Here is a 27,842-nt window from a genome sequence, read left to right on the forward strand (position 1 = left end):
GACTTTTCACTTAGACATAAAAGTGTGTTCAGCAGGAGCAAAAAGAGAATGTCAAACAAGCAATCAGCAAAACAACAGTTCAACTCTTTCCCCACATCATGAGTATTGCAACAACCACACACACAAAAAGAGCTTCTGATTCCAACACAGGAAAGGACAACGATATCATTTTTATTCATCATTAATCAGGTCATCAGCAATGGAAACCATGTAGAGATAAGAAAATAAATAATCCACTTGAGTAATTACAAATTCATAATTTCAGTTGTTAACTTTGCCAAACAACGACATCACGTGGAAAATTAAGTCTTCACTGGTGCTACCTGAAAATAACAACTAAGCATCCATGGTGTGTGCAGCTTTCATTGTTTATATCTGCAAGGCATTAGGCTCAGTCAAAAACAACAAAAACACAAAGCAAAAATGATTAATTCACAAGAGACAGAAATAATAACATCTATCATGTAACAGAAATTGAAACTTATCTTTATCGTTGTTGGTAGCGACTGCATAAAAAAATAGCAATACGTAAATTTCGCAGGATAGATGATTCATAATAAACACGGCAACAGAAGTGAAACACATACTGAAAGTTTTGCAAAGTCTCAATAAACATCAAGCACCATCATGTCTGATGTAGGTAGAAAGCCCATAGTGGCAGCACTTGGGACCAGTGGGTGCCAGGAAGAAAATCCTTTCTGTCTTCTGTGACATGACTTAAATCAGAACTGCAGTAAAAGGATGGCTGCTATCACCCAGCTGTTCCCAGTTTACGTTTCCCATTTTTAACCTGTTAATTCATGATCATATTCATCACATCATTCAAAGCGGTTGACTTTTCTCAAATAAAACGGACGAGAAAACTGTTGTTCTTTAAATAAAACTCAAGGTGCAACTTAGCAACCTAGCCACACTGTAGGGTATGCTATCCTTTCTAGGGCACAGCATGTGTTTTTAGGCGCCAATCATGATTTACCATGACTACTGTCTTAATTTAACATGTTAGCATGCTAACGGTTTCAAAGTCAAGGCGCTGTACAGTTGAGGGTGACGGCAATGTCATGGGCTTTGCACGTAAGTACATATAAAAAGGTTTATCTGGTTGTATCAGAGTCACTGGGTAGTCATCCAATAGTTGCTCAGATACTTGAGGACTGACTTAAACCAACCAGCACTACTACCTAGAAAGCCACAGGGCCAACATAGCTAAGAGGCCATTTCAGTTTAAGCTCAGGGATTATTCTCAAACAGGATCAAACAGAGTTCCTCAGGTGTACAGTAAAGCAGCAAGTATAGCCTGTCTCAACAGGTGCCTCTTGCAAACGCTCTCATTAGCAGATTTCATCTTCGCATTTGACAGCAAAAATTCAGCCTCCAAAGACTTCAAGATTCGCGGGTTTTGTTGGCCCGGTTTTGTGCAATTTCTGTTTTTCTATTATCAATCTGTCTGTCAGTGATAAGATTCTGTTAGAGCAGCTTTCACACAAGCAGCTGTACTACAGCAAAACACAAAAAGGCTCTGGAATACAAACCGCGCCACAGTCTCATCACTAGTTCAGTAATAAACATCTCCGTTTCAGCTGGATGATGACAAGCAGCTGATGAAGATGCATGGAATAAATGCATGACGATGAGCCATGCGGGCTACCAGCTGAGCACAAACAACCGAGAAGAAGACAGGAACAGAGGTCCTTGGCATGAAGGGCTGACGTCTGGCAATAAGGGGGACACCAATGAGGATGGAGCAACAGAAGCCTGCAGTGTCTGTTGGCTGTGGGATTTCAGGCATCATTTCACAGACACGTAGCCAAGAAACCAAACGTAAGCCACAGAGACAAAAAGCCAACAAAGGGGATAGCCATGTTGACCCTGGGCCGCCTTCTTGCAGATCACTCTCTCATGCTAACATCCTCTCGCTTCCTCGCTTGCTTGCTCTCCATCTCTAGGACACTTTTCTCCACTTCCCTCCCACTCATTCTTTCGCTGCTACATATAAGCTCTCTGCTTTCCCAGCCTGCTGCCTGCACCCCGAGGAAAGTGGAAACCAGTGACAGTGAAGTGTATCAGCCCAGGAACAATGTGAAGGGGCTGTTTTGTAAGGCTAGCCAAGAAGACCGGGGCTAGACTCCATTATCACTGACCAGCACCGTAGAAATGAAAGAGCTGCCACAAGGGTACCACAGCAGCACTGCCGGACTGGATCACCGAGTCCGTCAATATCTCCGGTAGCAGTTTAACCCGCCTCTAAACGCTGTGGTCGGAAATGTGGCATTCATTACTGAATCATCCATTACTGGGAAAAGAAACAGGTGTTTCAAGAACACTATTAAGTTATGGTCTGTCAGACACATCTTTTCGACATCAGATTCACACACACTTCAAGCCATAATAGGTCAAGTGTCGAGGAAAGGCACTTTACTTCCCCTTTCAGCTCTAATTTCTCAACTATTTGTGACACTTTTCATGTGTGCAATCCAACACGATACTGCTGATGTCTCCTTGTAGGTATCATCTGATTGGATCTAAACAACTGGCTGAAAAAAAGAGCAAAATGGAGAAGTCACTGCAGACAGATCAAGAGAGAAGAAGTGTGCACATACACAGCCATAGAGCTGGAACTGAAACTTTGATGTGGTAAAAACTTAATTTGATTCTCATGTTTATCAGTGACATGTATCTATGACTGGCACCGTAGGCGTGTCATTTAACAATGCACACGTGGGGAAAAACCTCCAAAAGCTTAAACACAAACTCTGTCTGATTGTTTTTTTTAATGTAATTAAGCAGGCAGTAAGACCTCAGACTACTCACTCCTGAACTTTGCGACTAATCCTGTGGAGGCATGCATCCACACACCCTTCTTACTCATCTTCCAGAGCTGACCCCATAGGGCAAAACCAGAATAGATGTTTAACAGGGAAATCCACAGAAACTCTAACATGCAGACGTACATGAGGCCCTCAGATGCCACAACGCTGACCCTAACTCCCTAAGCCAGGGGTGTCAAACATGCGGCCCGTGGGTCAAAACCGACTCTCAAAGTGTAAAAATTCCACAGAAGACATTAACTGCAGATTGTTTTAAATTTATAGTTTTACTAATTTACAACCATGACAAGTTGTTTTGATCATACAGCAAAATACTAGATTGCTCATTGATCTTATGCCATTTTGTGTCTCATTTTTGTCGTTTTTTTGTCATTTTTGTAATATTTTGTCTTGTTTTTGTTGCATTTGTCTTTTATTGTCTGATTGTTGTCGTTTCTCTTATGTTTTCGTTGTCTCATTTTTGTCGTTTTGTGTATCATTTTCATTACATTTTGTCTTGTTTTGTTGTTTTTTGTCTTTTATTGTCTGATTTTTGTCATTTGTCTTATGTTTTCGTTGTCTCATTTTTGTCATTTTGTGTATCATTTTTGTCACATTTTGTCTTGTTTTTGTTGTTTTTTGTCATTTTTTGTCTGACTTGTCGTTTGTCTCATGTTTTCATTGTTTTGTGTCTCATTTTTGTCGTTTTGTGTATCATTTTCATCATATTTTGTCTTGTTTTTGTTGTTTTTTGTCTTTTATTGTCAGATTTTTGCCATTTGTCTCATGTTTTTGTTGTTTTGTGTCTCATTTTCATCATTTTGTGGCTCATTTTTGTCAATTTGTCTCATTTTTGTAATATTTTGTCTTATTTTTGTATTTTTTTTTGTCTGACTTGATCATACAGTAAAATCTTATATCATTCAGTTCCAGATGACTAAATGTTGTGTTCCTTTGTCGACACTGTGATCTGTAAGTTGTAATGTGGAAATGATAAACTGAGGAATAATGTTGTTGAAATTGAATTGATTTTTCTCAAGAAATTTCAGGTTGTTCATAATGTTTTGTACAAAAAGATAATTCCTTAAATGTGAACATTTTCAGAACATACTTTTTTTTTGCACTAAAACTATGGGAAAAATTGGAATTATTTATAGGTTATTATGCTGTGATTTTACTGGTCTGGCCCACTTGAGATCAAATTGGGCTGAATGTGGAACCTGAACTAAGATGAGTTTGACACCCCTGATATAAACACACAACACGGCAAGGATGGACAGAAGATGACAGCAGTCAATTTAAAATGCTGTCCATGAATAAAAACAGATGTAATGTCAGAGTTAAGATGGTAAAGAACAGAATCGGGTGAAATCACTCGACACCCTCCTACTCTGTCATGACCAATGACAGCCACTTCCTGGCCCTCTTTCACCCCCTGATTCTTAGGTAATTCAACCTACACATCCAGAGATAGAATTGCAACTGGAACTGACTGTCCTTACCCTACCAATCTTTCACAAAACCCAGTCTTAGAAGAACGAAAACTTCAAGTTGGCGAAATTTTTCAGAGGTCAAATCTAGATTGGCAATTACACTTATGTAGCCTTAATTGGCTCTTCAGTGTTTTTACCAACTGTAACAATACAAGTCAAGACAAAGTCAGCACCCAAAATGCTTCCTACATGAGAGTGCCCTGGCCAGCTTTTCTTGTTGCTGCTATGTGGCATTAAGCAAAACAAACATGTCTGCCCGACAGTTTCCTCTTATTTCTAAAACACAGACTCATTGGAAAGGAAACAGGCTCGATCCAAATGCCCAGACTCCAGAAGTCTGTGTGAATATTTTAGTTTACAAGACCAAAGTATCAATGAGGCAGGACAAAATCAACTGATTTCTTAATATCATTACATCCAAAATGCAGAGAGAGGTTCACTGTTGGTATCTGCAGTGTAATGGCAGACTATTTGATTAAAGTACCCTGCATTGGCTAATTTTATTTTTACCTTCCTCACCCTGGCACCTGATCCGAAGCCTGCTTTACATATCAAATAGTAAGGTGTAGAAAAGCAGTGCTCTCTCCACTCTACACACCTGTTGCTAGGGTGAGAGGTGGCATACGTTTCATAAAAAGCACAGTGTCCAAAATCATATTCAACATAATGTAAAATACACAGTCTGAAAGACCACATTTTAAAGTTACATTCGGGTGTCATAACAGCTCAGTACAACACAAGGGAGCACACAATTTAAGATGACCTAAACCTACTAAGCATCACTCCATTCAAGTGGCAAAACATTTTTAGATGTACATTAAAAAAAATCCAAAAGAAGAATTCACACAACAAATCTCAGCATTGTCCAGATTTACACCTATTTAAATTCAAAGTCTCCAAAGAAACACAACTACTTCAGTAACCCCAACACCAGACAAAAGCTCCCTACTTTATTCAACACAAATATTCTAGGGATAAAAACAGATGAAAGAGAGCAAGAAAAACACTTCTACAAACCGAGGAGACGGTGATCACACATATCAAATACTGAAAACTTTAGCTTGTGAAAATGTACTACCTTCAACACTGATTTATCCAAAATTTGTGATACAAACTAAATCTAAAATCTTGGTATTGAGGATCATTTGTTCTTTCACACGGATCTATAGCTGTGGTTCATTCAAAGGATTCCACTGACTAAAGTAAAGGGATTTCAACAAATACTCAGCAGGTTCTTGACTCACGCGTTGCATGGTCATCAAAATATTATCGCCTTTCAAGCCTATGAGGACGTAGAAACCAGATCCAAAGATGCAAAGCAACCATTTTGTAAACATTCAGAATCATCCAGTGGACAAACAAAATGCACATGAGATGGTTTCTGATACCACAAATATGCAGCAATAAGAGAGGAACTCACAACCATATGATCTACTTCCATTAATACTAGTTTCATGTGAAATGGAGGTTTCGGTAGACTACTAAGTTGCTAAAGTAGAACATTTCTTTCCTCTTTAAACACCTGTGCTTTCCACTGGCTTTCAATGAAAACAGTGGGCTACTATTATAAATCAGAATCAGCTTTATTTCCAAGTGGGTTCTCACAAAGGAGTAATCTGATGGAGTGTTTTGGTGCGTAAAATTAAACACTAACGTGGAAAAGGTAGGATTAAGATTTTAAAAAGCAGGTGTTGTAAGTCAGTGTTTCATGACAAAAAAGGAGGAGCAAGTGTAGCAATCCATGGAATTATAAAAGTCATAAAAACTAATAAATATTTCTCAGTATATGATATGGTAATAAAGGCTACTGCAGCTAATTATATTGAGAACCAAAGGAGTTATGACCTTGAACACTCCTGTGTCTGATTAAGATGTCAAAGTATAAGACGACTACATCAATCTCAATATTTCCTCCAGATCTAGATGAGGGCTGTAGCCCCACAAGTGATCTGCGTAGTGATGCGGTTAAATGGGAATATATCATTCACTCTGAGTTACAGCAGCACGACCCCCATGTTAAAACGAAATGCTCAAACCGTGTTAAACATTTAGCTTTAAATCACTTTAAATGCGTTGAAATGTGCAAATACTGTATACATTTAGTATTTCTATAGATTTTAAAATTAGAAGTGTTTTTATAGTACTCCTTTAATGATAATGTCACTAACCTGCCTGTCTTGTCTTTTTGTTATTTGTGTTGTTGTACGTATACTGCTAAACATTTGAATTTCCCTCAGGATTAATAAAGTATCTATCTATCTATCTATCTACCTACCTATCTATCTATCTATCTATCTATCTATCTATCTATCTATCTATAGTCTGTCTATCTATCTATCTATACTCTGTGTATTTATCTATAGTCTATTTACTGTATATCTATCTATCTATCTAGCTATCTATAGTACATCTATCTATGCAGAATCTACCTATCTATAGTCTATCTATAGTATATCTATCTATCTATCTATCTATCTATCTATCTATCTATCTATCTATCTATCTATCTATCTATCTATCTATCTATCCATTTATCGTTTGCAGAAGCATTTAAAAAAGTAAAAATCAAGAACCCATCAAGCCCATGCAACCAGATAAGTCATTGTTAATTTTAAACGTGATACCAATTTCATGCAAATCCAGCTCCACGCTCAGAAGAAAAGCAACAGCACAACACCCTGAACTTTCCTGTAAACTAGGCGCAACGCGATCCCCCATCTGGCTCGCACTTCGTTTAACAACAAAGCGATGCCTACGTGTTTCTCTGGGGAAGGGGGTGGGGATGAAGGCTGACTGATGAGACTGTTGATGCGTGTTGTTGACCTCACCGCTTTCTTTTAAGTGCAATCATTCCTCGACAGATCAAACCTTCTCCATTAATCCCGATCTGAACCTTGCATAGACGCACGTCGGACTTTAGCTCTAACTGAACTCTGAATACATATCAAGGCACTAGGGGGGGTCGAATCGAGTGATAAAGTTGAATTATGTAATCGCACTGTAATAAATTTCGCATATTGAGTGACAGAACAGAGAGCGGGAGGCCGATTTTACCTACTGTAGGGGAATTAATATGGTAAACAAGCGCTCAAAGCCTCGCCTCTTGCAACAAAATGGGACTTGGGCGAGCAAACAATGCCTGAACAGCATCTGCGTCCCTATGGCTACCCCAGCCAGATGGCTTGCAAGACAATAAACTCACAGCTCACGCCATGAACTTAACTTTATCCAGCAGAAAAACACTGCAGCACACTCCAATTCAAGTCGGGGTTTGACTTTAAGTAAAAAAAATAATTTCTAGTCATGGAAATATAATTTATAAATCAGACATTCACGTTTTGTAGCATTTGGATCGTAATATGTGGTTTAAATGAGCTGGAATAAGACATAAACATGAGCCCAAATGAAAACAAACGAGGGGGCACATGGCTGGAAAGGACCTGTAGGTGAAATCACACAGCATCCCTGGATATACAGAAACACGCGTGGATAAAACCCACTCCACGAACACTACATCCAGCTCTTGGGACATTTCTCAACTTTGAGGAACTAGCAGTTAGAGCTAGCCTTTAGCTTTAGCTCGTTAGCTAACCGGATCGCCTTAGTAACGTTAACCGACGAGAAGTTCACTAAGCTGGTTAACCCAACGGCTCGCTCCACCGAAGGCGCACGACACAAAAAGCTGACACAAACAACTTTTCATTTCCGTAATGAAACACACCCGTGTCGTTGAAAGTGAGCTTTAAGTTGATTTACCTCTATTTCAAAGTCCGGGAGGTTGAACGCCGTCCTGAACAGCGAGCAGAAGTGGGCTATGGCGGGGACTTCCCACCAACACTGGACCTCTTCCACAGAAACTACACATCCCTGGGACATTTTCGGGCTGGCGTTTACGTCTCACATCAGAAAGTGGTTTCTTCAGCGACTTATGGTGCCTCCGTGACATTACAAATAGGAGAAAAGTTGCAGCGGCCGTCCCGTTGGTTCCGTTGCCATTGCGACCCGCGGAGCGCTTCAATCTGTTTCAATCAGAGCCGCACCGGAGCTGAACAGATGGGAAGGGCGACACCACCGCAGCGCGGATAGGGGAGGACGGTTACTTCGTTTTATTTATTAACTTATATGTTAGCATAAATACTAACTATAAGATCTATTGTGTCAATTTCTTTATATAATGATTGTACTTGTCGAACATCTGCAGTATGACTTGTCTGTTTGTTACAATAGTAAGAGCCTAAAGCCATTAGCACCCCTCCGACCTGATAATGCGACCCCCGTTTAAAGGGAATGATAGTGAATGATAAAAACTAAAACGTTGAACCAGGTGAGATACAGGTAACTTTTTTACTTTAAAAAAACTTCATTCAGTGTCAAATTAGTGTGTGCATCGACAAAGTATTAGTTCTTATTTATTGACATATTGTCTGGTCTTGTTTTTGTCGTTTTTTTTGTCTCGTTTTTGTCATTTTGTGTCTCATTTTTGTCGTTTTTTGCCTTGTTTTTGATATTGTGTCTCATTTTTGTCATTATGTGCTTCGTTTTTGTCATTTTGCGTCTCATTTTTGTCGTTTTTTGTCTTGTTTTTGTCATTATTTGTCTAATTTTTTGTCATTATGTGTGTAATTTTTGTCGTTTTTTGCCTGGTTTTTGTCATTTTTCGTCTTGTTTTTGTCATTATGTGTCTTGTTTTTGTCATTTTGTGTCTCGTTTTGGTCATTTCTCGTCTTGTTTATGTCATTTGGTGTCTCCTTTTTGCCGTTTTTTGTCTGGTTTTTGTCATTTCTCATCTTGTTTTTGTCAGTTTGTGTCTAATTTTTGTCATTGTATGTCTCTGTCGTTTTTTGTCTCGTTTTTGTCATTTCTCATCTTGTTTTTGTCATTTTGTGTCGTTTTTGTCATTTTTCCTCCATTGCTTTATTACTATTATCAACTATTGTGAATAAACAAAAATATGGCGTGGGAAGGTACCACACTTTTACTTACTCACAACATTCATTTGAGGTTTACTAAGTTCATCACTATCAGTGCCTTATCAGGTCCATTTAGTAAACAAGGCTGCAGAGGGAGTCTGGATCTACAACACAGGAGCTCCCCCAGTCGTTCTATCTGAATAGTGCATGCTCTGAGACAGCAATGTGTAACAGAGACAGTGAGGGTCACTATTTTCAGAGGTAGATGCAGGTGCACGTGTTTTTTTATAAAATCATATTTTGTTATTTTTGTAAAATTGTCCTAGAGCATACTGCATCAGATTGTATTTGTTAAATGTTAACCAATAGTTGTGCAAAACGTCTAATGTTTGCCCTGAGGGTGGCACTAGAGGAAAGGTCATGGGCCATAGACTGAAATACCAACTTTAAGTTTTTAGAAGCATCAGTAAATGGTACATGCTTGACATTAAACTGTTAATCATGGATTGGGAAAAAAAGTCCTCCTGTACTCCTCCCATATGTTGACACATACACATACTCACATATATACATATTTCAAATAATAATATACAGTATATATGGGGGAATTCAGTGGAAAGTTTTTACCAAAAACCCACAAAACATTTCCCACAAAGTAACAGAGTTGCAATCAAAGTTTATTTTCATTATTGGTTATTTACTGGATTAATTGATTAGTTGTTTGGTCTGTAAAATGTCCACAAATAGTGAAAATATGTCAGTTACTGGCTTCTCAATCATCTCAAGCCATCATCTGTCCTCAACCCAAAGGTATTAAACTTACTGAAGACACAGAGAATAAAGAAATCAGCAAACATTCAAATTTAAGCATATAGAATTAGAAAATGTTGTTTTAGATAATTAAAACATCTCAGTAATTTCCTTTATTTCACTCCATATTTTTTTCATTTTTTTATTTTTATTTAGTTTTTTTTGTTGAAGCTTTAGAAATATCTGATAGTCTTAAAAGAAAATAAAGCACATTATAATTTATTTGTTTAACTGACAGTGGTCTTTCATTTAATAAAAAAGACGGCTAATCAGTTACTTGTTGCAGCTCTAAAGCATATCCTCTAATCTACATGCTGTCCTTGTCAATCCATCAGTCAAACTCTCAAAGCTTCCTCTCATTGTTTGAAAGAAGAAGCCGTTCCAAGGCAACACGCTTCTGATGATGCATCAGTGCAATGGAAGTAAGTTTACTAGTTTTTAAAAGACTTGCAGCAGCTGCTCTCTTATCAAATTCCCACTTGTATAATACAGATGAGTGACAAATAAAATAATAATAAGAATGAAATAAATAGAAATTTTAAAAAAACACCAGTAAATTTTCAAGGGTTACTGCATGCAGCCGCAACAGATTAGACGTTCTGAGATATTTTGCTGTAGACCCAAACAGACCAAATGACCGTCCAACATCACTAAAAGCACGGCCATTTGCTAGTGGGGCTTAAGAGCAGCTGAACTGACTGAGATTTGTTGCTGATTAGAGAGGAAACCTGAAAACTTGTAGCCCTTCGAGGTCTAAGGTGGTCCGGGAAGTGGTGGTCAGCCGTCACTGGGCTGTTAGGGAGATGACAGGTTACTCTCTAGGTCTCTAGGGCAGATTTATATTATATAAAAGCTGTGAAGGTGCTGGGAAACAGAGCACTCCAGTGGCTCTTTAGTGGAATACTGATTAATTCAGAGAGGCTTAATGACATAACTCAAACAGAGTGTCATCATCAGTAGTGAGTCAGGTAGAAACTTTGGGATTTATAGGGGCTTATTAATCTACATTTTTAAGTTAACCCTGTAAAACAACAAAGCAATGTGCAGGAATTCTTCTCAATGATTTCAAGTTGCAGTTTTGTCAGTCTTATTAATATATTTGTCTTTAAAACAAATTCATTTTCTTAATTCAAATTCCAAATAACTAGACGACCACTAAAAGGTAAAATACTCTTCAGAGAAGGAGATGGAGCAGATCTAGGCTGTCCGTTGTGTATCGACACGCCACAACCTGGAGGACGGTGAATGACCTGATTATATACCTACTGTGTTTAATTCACACACATAGTAATATAGTATTAATGTTCAAATTATTGAATTATTGTGTCACATTCAAATATCTGGACACTTGTACTTTGATGCTTTGGCAAAAGTCCTTTGAACTGAATTGAGCATTTCTAATACAAATGTACAAATTTTCTGATAAAACATCCATATTTTCACATTTTAAAAACAGAACCATAACTTGGGAGTATTTTGTACTGTGATGTTGCTTCATTTACTTCATCAGCGTACTGCTTCTACCACATCAAGACAACCTGATTACCACGTTCCTGATTTTAGCTGTTACCAGAACCACTTACTCCATAGCTCTAATGATACAGACGTTTTTCACAGCATGTTTACTTAACCCCAGGGATGTCCAATATCAGCTTTTTTGCAGATAACTGATATGCCGATATTGTCCAACTCTCGATTTCCAATTCCAATATCAATCGATAGTAATATCTGTGGGCTATTTAACTAATTCTAAGTAACATCACATATCTGATGTGGTGGAATTAACACATCATGCCTGATTTAATGTGATGCAATGAAGGCTTTCAGATGTAAACACTGTCTGTGCAAAATAAGAAAACTACTTCAACTTAAGTTATGGAAAAAATGACATATTTACGCAATTAAAAAAAAAAATTGTCTCAAACAACAGTTCACACTTTCCCTCCATGAGTCTGGAATAATCCAGGCATTATTTTATCGGTTGTCATGATAGGCAAAAAACCCCAATAATGATATTATATTTTTATGCCAATATGTCTCTGATATTATCGGACATCCCTACTTATAACAGTGAGGAAAGAGCAGCTCAGCTCCATAAAGTGTCCCAGGAAGACATGACGGTGGAGCAGGAAGCACAAAAGCTGAACATGAATACACCTGGTCATTATCTACTAGGACAAGTAAAAAGGCCGTTAAAAAGGTCTTTTGTAATGCAACGGAGAGATCCATTAACCAAACAGCATCTGAGCAAACAGACTCAAGCTGGTCTGGTTGTGGATTCTGTCTTTTATTAAACCTTACGCTGCTCCCACATTTAACTGATAATTTTCCTACTTTGGATACTTTAGTATTTGAGCTCTGAACCACACATATTTCACGCATTAACCCTCCTGTTGTCCTCATTTACAGACACCAAAAAATATTGTTTCCTTGTCTGAAAAAAATCCAAAAATTCAGCAAAAAAATTCCCCAAATTTCTGAAAATTTGCAAAACCTTCAGGAAGAAAATTCCAATCATTCCTTAAAAGTTTCCTTTAAAAGTTTTATTTTTAAAAAAATCCCCAAATTTGGCAAGAAAATTCTTGTAAATATTTTCACAAAATGAGTAAAAATCTTCAAAAAAAAATCCTAAAAATATCTAAAATGATTACATATATATCAGTAAAACTTCTAATATTTTCTTTAAGAGCATTCACAAAAAAAAATCAGGATGACATGAGGGTTAAATATGAATTCTAAAGAGTTTATTAGAGCATTTTATCCTCTGAGAAAAGTTTTGGTTTTTCTGTGCTTGGTGCAAACATTAGCAATGCTCTTTTTAGCTGCTGACCCTTCTGGTTATATTATTATTAGGCCACAAAATAACAAATAAATTTTCTTTTATTACTGCAGCATACGGTGTAACCACAAGTGACCTATAAAATATGATCTAGATGACAGTTTTTCTGTGCTGATGAGTGAAACTGCCATTGATAATAATTGTTTTTCCATTAAAAAGGAATCAATACATCCATCGATGCTCATGAAAGAATAGTTTAAGGGCATCGGGCGGTTGCCGTGGCGGTCACATGCACTTTTTGTTAACGTCCTTATATAATTTCTGTCCTTTAGTTACCGTTTTGTGTTGCATATTTCTCAATAATAAAGTTATAAATAGCAATAATGACATTGGATAGTAGTAATTGTAAGTCTGTGAACATTTGGAGGGATTATGTAAGAGCAGGACTGTTGAATAGAAGGCTCATTACTGATGACCTCCTTTGTTTCTGTTCATGATCTATAGACATATGTATTCATAGAAGCAGCACACACTGAGTTATAATTGTGTTTGTCTCTATTATGTGTGTTGTCTCTCTGCAGCTCCACAAGCATGAGTTTATGTTGGCTTGTGTTAGTGCAGAGCCGGGTTGCTGGGGCTGTACAGAGTCACCACGAGAGGGAGGGACTTAGGCTGCGGGACAATGCTGGTGTTTGTGCAACGGCCCCTGAGTGGCGGCTGGCTCTCTCAGATCGCTCTCGCTTGACTACCATTGCTGCACGCATTGTTGAGGTGAAAGGAAAGTGGACAGCTTGATCCCGGTGTGGGATGCGTCGGCAGAGGTAAGACCCACGTTCCCCGCCGCTTCGTCTCTGGGATGGGAGAAAATTTCAGTTTTTCTGAAAGCTGTCTCCTGGGGTTTTGTCCTGTGTGAAGTAGCTGTGTCCTCTGAGTGCAGTTCCAGGGGGAAGCTGGAGGTTCGCTCGGGGTGAGGTACCCTCGTCTGTGTTTTGGCAGGGTCACTACTGTGCGTGAATGGAGCTGAAAGAAAGTTTCACAGAAAGAGGCTCAGTGAAAGGCATGTGTAGAATGTGACCAGACTCCAGCCGTGGAAAAGAGTTCAGACATAGGAAGGAAAAAAACTATCTTGGAGATGAAATTTTTCAAGTGATGTGAAATTACCTTAAAATATACAAAGTCCAAGCCAAGACGAGAGGATGAGAATGATTGTTTCCTCAGTGGGGAAGACAGGCGAGGATAGAGTGAAGGTTTACAGCGGTAAAAATAGAGACGGAATGGAGGTGGAGAGATTAAGAGAGAGATTAATTAGGGAGCTGAGGGAAGGGGGAAGTCAGGAGGGGAAAAGGCAGAAAAAAGAATGCAACAAAGTAAAGGAAAGCAGTCGCTGTGAACCCAGATAAGGTTTAACAGCTTTTATATTATATGTAAGACACACTTCTTAGGCTAGACTACAAACTATTGTACTTCCAGAAATAAAAAAAAACCTGTCAGACATTTCTTCTAAACCACCCTTTAAATCTCCCTTTCAGTCTTTTCTAAATGCTGGATTTGAGATGTGTGAAACAGAATACCGGTAAGCCCCTCATTTTCAGTTCTGCCCTCCTCGCTAGATCAAATACCCTTAACCCTTTTAGCTGACAGATTAAAGAGACTCAAGATGTTCTGTCTCAGTGTGGTAGTCCTAGGATATGCTGCTATTCACATTTATGAATGACCAAGTCTGGATTTCATGGTGACTGACATTCAGTGTGAGGTGTGCCGATCCTCCATCCTCCTGCTACGACAAAAAGCCGCAGTAAATGTCTGCTCAGCTGGGACAGCAGGAAAAAAAGTCACATAGAATAGAGAAAGGTTTGTCTTTAGAAGTGTTTAATCCACGTTTACTGCGTGTGTTTTGTTCTTCCAGACAGTGGGAGGGAGATGGGGTTTTGATGTGAAGGACAATAAAGCAGAAAGGCTGGAAAGAGGACTCAGATCCAGCTCTGGAGGTTTGGAGAGGGTGTCCACCCCTGCAGTACCAGGGAGGAGGAGGAGAATAACGCTTCCTACCACATTAAAAGAAGCCGTGAGCTGTGTTTGCAGCGTGGGTGGGCAGGTGAGGGCTGAGCTGTGGTGACAACTTTGGGCTGAAGTCTGGTACAGAAGAGGAAGAGGAGGAGGAAGAGGGTCTGGGCGTGAAGCCCAAACACAAGCAGGATGGGAGAGAAGAAAGTTAGGTGAGTATCCTTCTCCTGTTTTTTCGGTTTAACCCTGTTGTCCTGCGGGTCAAATTGACCCATTTAAAATTTGAAAAAGTGGGGGGAAAAAAAGATTTTCACAGTGAAAACTTCCACATTTTCAACATTTTTTGGGAAATTTTCGAACATTTTTTGGTGGAAAAAAAAGAAATGTGAACAAAATGTCAAAAAAAAATCAACCAAAATCCAGCGAATTTCGATGGATTTTGGTAGATTTTTATGTTAATGTTCTTAAAGAAAATATTAGAAGTTTTACTGATATATATGGAATCACTTTAGATATTTTTAGGATTTTTTTGGACGATTTTTACTCATTTTTTGAAAATATTTAGAAGAATGTTCTTGAAATTTTATTTTTTCTAAAATAAGGGAAATTTCTAAGGAATTATTGAAATTTTCTTCCTGAAGCTTTTGCAAATTTAAAATTTGAAAATGTGGAAGAAAATATATTTTCACAGTGAAACTTCTGATGTCCACATTTTCAACATTTTTGGGAAATCTTTCAACATTTTTTGGTGGAAAAAAAGAAATGTTAAAAATGTTTCATTAAGAACATTCACAAAAAATCTACTAAAATCCAGCGAATTTCACTGGATTTTGGTTGATTTTTTTGTGAATGTTCTTAAAGAAAATATTAGAAGTTTTACTGATATATTTGTAATCACTTTAGATATTTTTAGGATTTTTTTGGAAGATTTTTACTCATTTTTTGAAAATATTGACAAGAATTTTCTTGGAATTTAAAAAAAAAACAAAACATTAAGGAATTATTGGAATTTTCTTCCTGAAGGTTTTGCAAATTTTCAGAAACTTCGGGAATTTTTTTGCTGAATTTTTGGATTTTTTTTCAGACAAGGAAACAATATTTTTTGGTGCCCGTAAATGAAGACAACAGGAGGGTTAATTAAAATATTGGAAGCAGCAGCTGAGTTAACGTTGGTCTCTTTCCTTCTCTTTGTGTGTATTTGTGTATATTTGTATGTCTGCTTGAGGGGAATCCTCCACTTTATCTGCGTCTTCGTCCATGAATGGACGCGTGGTTTGCGTGGCTTATCCTGGTGGCTGTGTGTAAACGGGTCTGTTCGTGTCTTTGTTGATCCCTTCGCAGTCTCCCTGCTAAGCTGATTAATGGGGGCGTGGCGGGCCTGGTCGGTGTGACATGTGTGTTTCCTATTGACCTGGCCAAGACCCGCCTGCAGAACCAGCAGGGCATCCAAGTCTACAAGGGAATGTGAGTGGGACTCCCCTGGTCAGAGTTAATAGGCTACTATGGTCCATCTGCACACTGTAAAAAAAAAAGAAAAAAAAAGTTGTTTTTACGGTAAAATTCTGGCAGCTAGAATGCTACCGTAAAATTACAGGAAAACATTTTCTACATGTATGATAAAGAAACATATTGATATTGTTGATTTTAGGGCTAAAATGTGCTTCGTTTCATATTTTATTGTTAAAAAAAAAAAAAAGTTTAACCTTTAGAAATTTGAAAATTTACAGAAATATTACAGCATTTTTCCATCATCAGTACATTTCATGTATTTAACATTTAATATGTGTATTCTTAGCAAAAAGTGCAGTTAAAGCTGTCATAAATATTAAAGTAAATATGTCCATTATTAACACAAAAGTAACAAATTGTATTTTTTACATGTAATAAATGCAGAAATGTTATGTGCTATAAATAGCAGCATGTTTCCAGTACAATATGTACATTTAGCTGGAAAAGACTGTATTCTTCTCAAGAAATAAATGCAAAAATTACAGTATTATTAAACATATTACTGCATTTTTCCATTAAAAACTGTACAGAAGTTGAGAAATGTATTTTTCAAGAGAAAAAAAATCTAAAAAACAAACTTTTCTCCTGATTATTTACAGTGATTCAGTGTTATATAAACTGTGTCAAACTGTTTTAGAGTTTACAGATCTTTACCGTCATGGTTTGACAGTTATTCACCCTAAAATTACAAACATTTTTTACAGTGTAGCAAAGGTTTTCCAGCAGATGTGTTTTTTTTTTGTTTTGGTGCTATGTTTTACTTTTTATTACTGAGAAAAGGCCTCTAAAATGCTGGAAAACAAAGATTCAGCATCTAAATATACGCAAGAACAACGTCAAAGTTGTCCAGATGTCTGCTTCTGGTTAACAGCTCTCTCTAATCTGAGCTAAACATTAGACGATGTTATTTAGATCACCACATCTTGCATATTTTCCCCCTGAATCTCAGAGGGTGGAGCAGCAGCAGCAAAACATTCATCCATATTTGGGTCTTTGCTTATGTGAGTTTGTTTTGATCGACTACCATCCAAATTGTGGACTTTCCTCACTAATTTATTCAACTTTCAGACAAACAGCAGCTTTTACTTTACATTATGTCACCCCAGTTTGGGACAAAGTGGAGCTCCGGGATGAAAAATCAGATCCGTGTCCTTAAACGACACGCTGACCCTGAGTTTTTAGCTGCTCACATCTGGAGGGCATCAGGACCGCTGGCTGGCTGGGCGAGGACGTCCTGTGTTCAGCAGGCTGCGGTTTTCCACTATGAGTCAGCGATGGAAAAACAGCCTGGATAACTCCGTCCTTTCAAGGCCCAGTTACAGTGCTACTTATTGTTTTATTGCTCTTTGCAAAGAGAAAAACAGAACTTCAACATAACTGTTATCACTGTTATTGATAAAACGAGTCTCTATCCTATTTGTTGTGGGGACAGAATAGATCAGAGGAGTCAAACTCATCTTAGTTCAGGTTTCACATTCAGCCCAGTTTGATCTCCAGTGGACCAGACCAGCAAAATAACAGCATAATAACCTATAAAAAAAAACCCCACAACTCCTAATGTTTCACATTTAAGGAACTATATTTTTACAAAACATCATGAACAACCTGGAATTTCCTAAGAAAAATAAGTTAAATTTCACCAAAATTCAGCCTCAGTTTATCATTTCCACATTACAACTTCCAGATCACAGATTGTCTACAAAGGAACACAATATTTAGTCGTCGAACTGAACCATAGAGGATTTTACTTTATCATCAAAACGACAAAAGTCAGACAAAAAAAGACAAAAACAGCAAAAACAAGACAAAATATTACAAAAATGAGACGCAAAAGGACAAAAGCGAGAAGCAAAATTACAAAAAAATGAGACAAACAACGTGAAACAAAACAAAAAGACAAAAATTTGACAACGAAGTTACAAAGCGACAAAAAAATGGACAAATGACAAAAATGTGACAAAAAATTGCATAAATGACACAAATGAGACAAAAAATGACAAAAGAGATCAAGAAAACAACAAAAAATAGACAAAGTAAACAAGTGAGACAAAAAAACACAAAACGACAAAAACGATGCTCAAAACAATGAATAAAGCAAAATGCAAAATGACAAAAACGACACAGAAAATACAAGTGAGACAAAAAGGAAACAAAACAACAAAAACATGAGACGAATGACAAAAGTCAGACAAAAAAAAAGACAAAAACCAACAAAAACAAGACAAAATATTACCAAAATGAGACACAAAACAACAAAGGAACAATGAACAATCTAGTGTTTTATTTTATGATCAAAACAACTTGTCATGGTCTAGAAATGATTTTAAATTTATAGTTTTACTAATTTACAATCTGCAATTAATGTCTTCTCTGGAATTTTTACACTTTGAGGGCCGGATTGGACCCTCTGGAGGACCGCTTTTGGCCCACGGGCCTCATGTTGGACACCCCTAGAATAGAGGGTCATGGGTTATGACTCTAAGGATGGGAAATATTACAACTAATCTGACATAAATGCATCTCCATAGAGTTACTGGTGAATTATATGAATACTGAACGTCTACTGTTAATTCACACAGTGTTATTTGAACTGTTTTTTGTTGTTTTCTTCAAAGGCTCGACTGTCTGGCAAAGACTGTCCGCTCAGAGGGCTATTTTGGATGCTACAGAGGTATTTTTTCATTTCTAATCCCCGTGACAAACAACACTTTCCGCTGTAATCTCGCCACCGACACTCCTAAATCTGTTTATCATGATAACTAGCATTTCCTGGTGGTTCTCCCTGGGTGTTGAGCTGTAAGCTGCTGTTTCGGTTTGTTCTATTTCTGGACCTTATTGGAGTCGATGGTGTCACCGTCATTAGCCTGCTTGTCTCCATCAGGTGCAGCAGTGAACCTCACGCTAGTCACACCAGAAAAAGCTATTAAACTGGCCGCAAACGATGTCTTCAGACAGAAGCTCTCCAAGGATGGGTAATTATTAATCTCATTCCTTCACTGGTACTTTATAAAATGCACCTACATTAACCCTCTGAACCCCCAAACACACCTGTTTCTGTAAAAGGAAAGCTATCTTTAACCTTCCTGTTATCCTCATTTACGGGCACCAAAAAATATTGTTTCCTTGTCTGAAAAAAATCCAAACATTCAGCAAAAAATTCCCCAAATTTCAGAAAATTTGCAAAACCTTCAGGAAGAAAATTCCAATAATTCCTTAAAAGTTTTATTTAAAAAAATCCCCCAAATTTGGCAAGAAAGTTCTTGTAAATATTTTCAAAAAATGAATAAAAATCTTCCAAAAAAATCCTAAAAATATCTAAAGTGATTCCATATATATCAGTAAAACTTCTAATATTTTTAACATTTCTCTTTTTCCACCAAAAAATATTCAAAGATTTCCCCAAAATGTTGAAAATGTGGACATCAGAAGTTTCACTGTGAAAATATATTTTTTTCCACATTTTCAAACTTTAAAACAGGTCAATTTGACCCGCAGGATGACATGAGGGTTAACAAAAATAACAGTAAGATTCATCAGATTTTCAGTTTTCTGATCGTTAATAACTTACTCATTTGTGACTTTCCCATCAGTGTGAAAACAAACCAAATCTAGGCAGCATAATATATTTAATCAAACTCTGCCACCTGATTATGTAAACACAAAAGACTACAACTATAAAACCATTAGTGACTCAACTGTGACCAACATTCAAAGACTGTGACTTCGATTTAGAAAATATTTGCCTGACCCGGGCTGAACTGCAGGCTGTGTTTACCCAGAGCAGATAAGAGAGCAAGAAAAGAAAATATAAGAAGTAAAATACATACTATTTATGGGCAAGCTTGTGTGAAAACATTGATTCCAGGTTTTGAATTTCTGTAAAATAAATAATCAAGGAAATCCAGAAGTGTAGAAATCATCTGTATTTGAGTTTTTCTTTAAAAAAAAAAAAAAAAAAAAAAAATTTAAAAAAAAAGATTTATGGTATTATAACTTTATTATAATGCCATAAAGACATTTCTAAGCGCTCTCTACTTCTAGTCTTGGTTGTTCTGTTTCCATAGAGGTGCAGGACTTTGTATTGCTAAAAAATGTACTTAGTCCACAGGAAAACTGTTTGGTGTTGAAAGAATTAACCCTCCTGTTGTCTTCATTTACGGGCAGCAAAAAATATTGTTCCTTCGTCTGCAAAAAATCCAAAAATTCAGCAAAAAAATTCCCCAAATTTCTGAAAATTTGCAAAACCTTCAGGAAGAAAATTCCAATAATTCCTTAAAAGTTTCCCTTAAAAGTTTTATGAAAAAAAAAATCCCCAAATTTGGCAAGAAATAAAAATTTTAAAAAAAAAATGTAAATACTTTCAAAAAATAAATAAAAATCTTCCAAAAAAATCCTAAAAATATCTAAATTGATTCCATATATATCAGTAAAACGAGATTTTTTTTCTGAATGTTCTTAAAGAAACATTTTTTTAACATTTCCTTTTTTCCACCAAAAAACGTTCAAAAAATTCCCCAAAATGTTGAAAATGTGGAAGTTTTCACTGTGAAAATGTACGGTTTTCCACATTTTCAAACTTTAAAACGGGTCAATTTTGACCCGCAGGGCTACAGGAAGGTTAAATAATCTGAAGCTGCAGTAAACAGCCTATCTCTCCATATATTACGTTAATTTGTGCAGTATGAAACAAACTGGTCTTTAGGTTTTAACTTCAAATACTGAGTCATAATACCCTAATTTGTCCAAACTCCTGTCAGGAATTAACTGAATCACCACCATTACAAACATAAAACACTGATCATCTCGAGCTGCTGTATTTGCTCTTATAAATTCCTATAAACTCCTATAAATTCCCTGCACCTGCTTCTGTAATTCTGTCACTGACTCTATTCTGCCTCCAGGCATTTGCCCCTGTGGGGGGAGGTGCTGGCCGGCTGTGGGGCCGGGACCTGTCAGGTGGTGGTGACCACGCCCATGGAGATGCTGAAGATCCAGCTGCAAGACGCAGGACGGCTGGGTGAGCTGTTTACTGGTTTTAATGCTATTACCAGGGAGCGCCGTGGGAATATTTCAATGGATACATTGCACTGAAATCCAATAATCGACCGCGGAAATTAAATTGGAAGCTCTGTCATGTATTAGTAGGAAGGTTTATTTGTTATAACCAAGGTGGGCGGATTCTCAGTCATCCAGGAGCTTTTCTTTAGTTCTTGAAGTTATTTTACTTCTTACCCAACAGAAAGACTCCTGATCAGTCAGACAGAACTGAAAAAGCCTCTTGGATGAGAGCAACCAAAAAAAGAAGTCCAGTTGTCTTCTACTAAAGCTCTCAGCATAACGGTGTTCAGGCAGTTATTTCAGGTTAACAACACCAGATCCTTATCTAAATAAATGGTGAGAGTATTAACTTCAAATTCAATTATGTGGACATAAAAACTGCATGTTTAAGCCCCCTGTTGTCCTCATTTACGGACATCAAAAAATATTGTTTCCTTGTCTGGAAAAAAATCTAAAAATTCAGCAAAAAAATTCCCCAAATTTCTGAACATTTGCAAAACCTTCAGGAAGAAAATTCCAATAATTCCTTAAAATTTTCCTGAAAGTTTTAGAAAAATTCCCCAAATTTGACAAGAGAATTCTTGTAAATATTTTTAAAAAATGAGTAAAAATCTTCCAAAAAATCCTAAAAATATCTAAAGTGATTCCATATATATCAGTAAAACTTCTAATATTTTCTTTAAGAACATTCACAAAAAATCAACCAAAATCCAGCGAATTTCACTGGATTTTGGTTGATTTTTTTGTGAATTTTCTTAAAAAACATTTTTTTCACCAAAAAATGTTCAAAGATTTCCCAAAAATGTTGAAAATGTGGACATCAGAAGTTTCACTGTGAAAATATATTTTTTTCCACATTTTCAAACTTTAAAACAGGTCAATTATGACCCACAGGACGACACGATGTTAAAATTACCAGTCAAAGTTTGATGACTTTGCCTCTAAATAAGATTTAAAATGTTTTACAGGTGATTCTTCTGCTACACAGGTGCTAATTTCATGACATGAGTGGAGAGTTTCTCCCATATGGGTTGTTAAAGGTCATATGTCTCTGTCATGGAATGTTTTTGCATAAATAAGGCAAAGTGTTCACATATTGTCTACACATGTGATCCATGACATGCATCATAGCTGGGATGTGATAGGCTGGCTGTAAACAGTAAACATTTACAGGACTACATCAGCCTCCTTCTAACCTGACAGTCCATGTTTTCATCCTTCAGCTGCTCAGAGGCCTGTTCCTGCTCCAGCTCAGGCTGCTGCTCCGGGGCCGGCTCCATCGCTGGTGGCCCCCCCACCACCGGCCCGGTCGGCCCCTCCACAGCGGCCCTCAGCCACGGGCATCACAGTGGAGCTGCTGAAGACCCGGGGCCTGGCTGGGCTCTACCGGGGGGCAGGAGCCACCTTAATGAGGTAAACAAAGGAGGAAACTGTCACCCACTCACTCACAGTAAATGCCACTGAACTAGACTCTATAACTCACCTGTAACTCTGTAAGACCCCCCAAAAAAGAGCAAAAAATAATAAAACATCCAAAAAAATAAAAAATAAAAATAAATATATATATATATATATATATATATATATATATATATATATATATATATATATATATATTAGTAAGTAATAAAAAAAATAAAACTGATGTATTTTTGCAATAATGGGTTTTACAGGGTTAATCTGTATGTTTATAGTTACTTTTACTATTTTACAACTTATGAAAAAACACATAAATGCGCTAGGAACCCATAATATCATTCCATTTATATTACAGAGCAGCGTTTCGTAAAGCATATTGCCAGTATTCGCCATCATTTTTAACTGTTTTAAACAATGCCAGACATACTTCTTATCCAGTTTTTCTTCTCTGGTGTGTATTACATCTCATTGTCTGACATATGTTGACTACCTTCATCTTTAAATACCATGCAGTACGCTCTGTCTCTCCTTCCACTCCACTCTACTGTCATCACTGCTTTAATGAGCTGACTTTAGATTGCATAACTTCTGTTGTCGTATTTCCTAACACGTCTACTAATCAACACTGATCAATAGATTCCTGCAGCTATGTCTGGCTGCTGTGCTGGAGTTGAATGGGTCCATGTCTCACACCCTCTTCCTGTCCCTGCCTTTCTCATCACCACCTCCTTTAGTCCCTATTAACTCCCAACAACCTGATTTCATTCTCTCAAACTAACCTGTAATACAGTCTTTCACTTCCTCTTCATTTAATGCAGGGGTGTCAAACTCATTTTAGTTCAGGGCCACATTCATCCCAATTTGATCTGAAGTGGGCTGGACCAGTAAAACCATAACATAATAACAGATAAAGGTTATCAAACTATAAACAAATCTTCCCTTTGTTTTAGTGCAAAAAAGCGTGTTCTGAAAATGTTCACATTTAAGGAATTACCTTTTTACGAAAAATTATTCCTCAGTTTATCATTTCCACATTACAACTTCCAGATCACAGTGTCTACAAAGGAACACAACATTTAGTCACATCTGGAACTGAATGATATAGCATTTTACTTTACGATCAAAATGACAGAAGTCAGACAAAAAAAAACAAACAAAAAAAACAGGACAAAAATATTACAAAAATGAGACATAAAATGACAAAAAAACAATGAACAATCTAGTATTTTACTTTACGATCAAAACAACTTGTCATGGTCTAGAAATGATTTCAAATTTATAGTTTTACTAATTTACAATCTGCAGTTAATGTCTTCTCTGGAATTTTTACCCTTTGAGGGCCGGATTGGACCCTCTGGAGGACCACTTTTGGCCCGGTTTTGACACCCCTGATTTAACATAACTGTTTCTTTCCAAACATATTTCCAGGGATGTCCCCTTCTCGATGATCTACTTCCCGCTGTTTGCCAACCTGAACGCTCTGGGCCGGGACAGTGCAGACGGCCAGGCTGCTGTTCAGGCCCAGGCTCCGTTCTGGCAGTCGTTTGTGGCAGGATGCTCAGCCGGATCAGTGGCAGCGGTGGCCGTTACACCACTGGATGGTGAGTAGAAGGAGAGAGGGAGTGAGAGGGTAGAACAGCTGGGATGTAATATATATAATGATATATGTGTGTGTGTATATATATATATATATATATATATATATATATATATATATATATATATATATATATATATGTGTATATACATATTTTTTGCTCATTTTTGCTAATATATATGTGTGTGTGTGTATATACTCATTTTTTCTATATTTAGGTTTACATATATATCTATATCTCTCTATATAAATCTCTATAAATAGATCTCTCTCTCCCTCTCTTTATGTATGTTTATATATATAAATTAGCAAAAAGATATATATGTATATATATTTATTTTTTGCAAATTTATATATATATGAATATATATATATATATATATATATATATATATATATATATATATATACACACATATATATATATATATATATATATATATATATATATATATAAAAACTGACGTTGCATTTCTGCAACAGTGGGTTTTACGGGGTTAATAACCTTAACATGGTTGTATAAGAAAAGTTTGTGCCTTATCACCTGAAGTAGGGCTGATTTTTACTCCATTATTACACCTTATATATTAGACACTAAATAATTTGCTAAATAGTGAGCAGTAGACTGTAATTTGTGACTCGTACATCAACGCTGCATCATCGAGGACAGCTCTAGTTCCACATGACTGTTAGATAATCTTTGTTTATAAAGTGTTCCATTGTGCACTTGTTGGTAGGAAATATGGCACATGATATGTCACGTCTTATTGCTCTACACAGTGCATGAATCCCCACACTCACAGTTCAGACATTAAAGTAAAACAGCAGATAATATAGGAATACAGGACAGGAATTAATTCCAGAAACAGCAGTTAGGTGTGAGTGACGTTACTGAGTTAATTGCTGGTGATAATTTCCTGCTGCATATTAGCATTAGACTGCAACACAGTGCCTGCAGATTGTTCGAACTGATTCTCATTCGTTACCGTGTTGTTGTAATGAGAGTGCATCTTTGTTTTAAACACCAACACAGTAATAAAGACTCGTCTGCAGACGTTGCAAAAAGGTGAAGGAGAAGACACATACAGAGGAATTATTGACTGCACGAGGTAAGACTACAGCCTATAATAAAACATTTCATATTCATTAAAGAGTCTGGTAACACTTCCTGTCATTCATGTGTGCACTATGCAGGCGCATCATGACGCGAGAGGGTCCATCAGCCTTCCTGAAGGGTGCAACGTGTCGTGCTTTAGTCATCGCTCCTCTCTTTGGCATCGCGCAGGGTGTCTACTTTCTCGGGGTGGGGGAGACGGTGCTGGGTTTGTTGGGATAGCGGCGCTCAGTGTTGTGGTTGTGTTGTTTCTGTACACATAATACACTGCTTTAATCTGCAGCGAATGAACGACACAACCAGGTACAAAGAGAAATATGACCATGATCCCCGAACCAAAGGAAGAGCAATGGGCTACATTATGAAGAGGCTCTATTTACTAACATGTGGACTGGTGGGTTCACACTAATCACGGTTCTAGAGATTTTTACATGCTGTCAGCAGGGTTCTGTAGGTTAAACAAGATCCTGTCTATGTGTGGCTAATCTGAGGATGTATGTCCCAAGATGCTGTCAGTTCATTCACCTAAGGCAGGGGTGTCAAATTCATCTTAGTTCAGGTTCCACATTCAGCCCAATCTGATCTGAAATGGGCCGGACCAGTAAAATCACAGCATAATAACCTATAAATAACTCCAAATCTTCTCTTTGTTTTAGTGCAATAAAGTACGCTCTGATAACGTTCATATTTAAGGAATTATAGTTTTACAAAACATCATGAACAACCTTAAATTTGGTAAGAAAAATGAATTAAATTTCAGCAACATTCAGTCTCAGTTTATCATTTCCACATTACAACGTCCAGATCACAGAGTGTCTACAAGGGAACACAACATTTAGTCACAGCTATCTGGAACTGAATTATGTAGTATTTTACTTTTTGATCAAAATGACAAAAGTCAGAGAAAAAAGACACAAAACAACAACACAAAATACTACAAAAATGAGACAAAACATAAAAAATGAGACAACACAATGAAAATGAGACATAAAACAATGAAAACAAACGACAAAACTCAGACAATAAAATACAAAAAACAACAAAAACAAGACAATACAAAAATGAGAGAAAAATTAGACACAAATGAGACACAAAATGACAAAAATGAGACACAAAACAATGAAAACATGAGACAAATGACAAAAGTCAGAGTAAAAGACAAAAAAACAACAAAAACAAGACAAAATAATACAAAAATGAGACACAAAATGACAAAAGAACAATGAGAAATCTAGTATTTTAGTTTATGATCAAAACAACTTGTCGTGGCCTAGAAATGATTTTAAATTTATAGTTTTACTAATTTACAATCTGTAGTTAATGTCTTCTCTGTAATTTTACACTTTGAGGGTGGGATTGGACCCTCTGGAGGACCACTTTTGGCCCGCGGGCCGTATGTTGGACACCCCTGACCTGAGGGATAATATTCTGTCTGGTTGTTACTAAGAAAGAACGATTGCATGTTTATTTTTTGGTTGTTTTTTTTGAGGCTGCTAACTAAAATGCCTACCAGTCGGACCTTTCTTTGGTCTGTGCATCATCCTATGGAAGCAGACTTTCTTTCAAGCCCAATCACTCAGATGTGAACGTCTTCTTTAGAAAAGGAGCTTGACATCCTTCTGCCTGCTCGGTTATGCATTCCTCCCACTCCGTTCTGGAGGTGGAAGTTGTAATCTGGGATTCCTGTGCCGGACTGGGAGGCGCTGCCTTTCAGTATCTATAAGGTCATTAGTTAATCTGAAGGTAATGCTTTAATCCCTGTATTAGCATACAATATACCCTCACATACAGCTCACTTCCTGCTTAAAGGCCACACAGGTTAGACTGCTACACCTCTATCTCTTCTCTGCAGCCTGCCAGGATTTACAGGAAACCTTCTGGCTGGTTTTACTGCTTAGTTCCAGTTAAAAATACGTTGCTTCAAACGATGTACGCACAATAACTGAAGGAAATGCAATTAAAGCCTTATCATTGCTGATAGTTTCTAAAGCATCAAACTGTAAGTCTTAAACGGATTCAGCGGATTTGGTGGTGTTGAATTGTTGTTTTGGTACTTGAGTCCAGTTTAGCGATGACAATTATAACCGTTAGACCCGTGGAGGAAGGAGGAAGTACGGCAGCTCATCTTGCCAACTGTTTGTCATTGGGTAGCACTAAAAAGCTTCTTTTTTTTTTTAACATTTTTAATGCAAGATACACTTGGATGTGGTTAGCAGACCTAGGCTACTACATTTTCCTCACCGTAGAGTGAACCTAGCCTGAGTAAACTGTTTGTTTACAAGCTGTAAATAAAGGTAAATCATACATGCTGATTTCTATGTGTCACATACGTTTATTTCATT

The 27,842-nt window shown here is 37.2% G+C and overlaps 2 protein-coding genes across 4 annotated transcripts in view; one reads left to right on the forward strand and one right to left on the reverse strand.

Moving 5' to 3' along the window:
* The window catches only part of LOC111567816 (chromatin remodeling regulator CECR2), a 45,172-nt gene extending 36,845 nt beyond the window's left edge, over window positions 1-8,327 (reverse strand). For both annotated transcript variants that reach the window (XM_023269145.3, XM_023269144.3), the window contains exon 1: window positions 8,057-8,327. In XM_023269145.3, coding sequence (XP_023124913.2) covers window positions 8,057-8,176 — 120 coding nt within the window. In that variant the 5' untranslated portion in view covers window positions 8,177-8,327. The remainder of the gene's footprint in view (window positions 1-8,056) is intronic.
* Window positions 8,328-13,474: 5,147 nt separating this feature from the next.
* Window positions 13,475-27,812, forward strand: slc25a18 (solute carrier family 25 member 18). Of its 2 annotated transcripts, XM_035947625.2 has the most exons (11): window positions 13,514-13,620; window positions 14,329-14,372; window positions 14,706-15,015; window positions 16,145-16,267; window positions 18,928-18,983; window positions 19,194-19,284; window positions 21,214-21,329; window positions 22,594-22,783; window positions 24,218-24,390; window positions 25,420-25,495; window positions 25,581-27,812. In XM_035947625.2, the coding sequence occupies exons 3-11, from the start codon at window positions 14,996-14,998 to the stop codon at window positions 25,720-25,722; spliced, it is 987 nt and encodes a 328-aa protein (XP_035803518.1). In that variant the 5' UTR covers window positions 13,514-13,620; window positions 14,329-14,372; window positions 14,706-14,995; the 3' UTR covers window positions 25,723-27,812. The 2 variants fall into 2 exon arrangements, with proteins under 2 accessions (XP_023124911.1, XP_035803518.1); XM_023269143.3 differs by lacking the exon at window positions 14,329-14,372 and having other exon boundaries at window positions 13,475-13,620.
* Window positions 27,813-27,842: the final 30 nt, after the last annotated feature.

Source organism: Amphiprion ocellaris, chromosome 3 (genome assembly GCF_022539595.1).
Source record: "Amphiprion ocellaris isolate individual 3 ecotype Okinawa chromosome 3, ASM2253959v1, whole genome shotgun sequence".
In the NCBI taxonomy this organism is placed as follows: domain Eukaryota; kingdom Metazoa; phylum Chordata; class Actinopteri; family Pomacentridae; genus Amphiprion; species Amphiprion ocellaris.

Coding starts and splice junctions, on each gene's coding strand:
- slc25a18 (XM_023269143.3), top strand. CDS start 14,996: ATGGGAGAGAAGAAAGTTAG. Junction 16,268..18,927: donor ATCCAAGTCTACAAGGGAAT/GTGAGTGGGACT, acceptor TTTTCTTCAAAG/GCTCGACTGTCTGGCAAAGA. Junction 24,391..25,419: donor GGCCGTTACACCACTGGATG/GTGAGTAGAAGG, acceptor ACACCAACACAG/TAATAAAGACTCGTCTGCAG.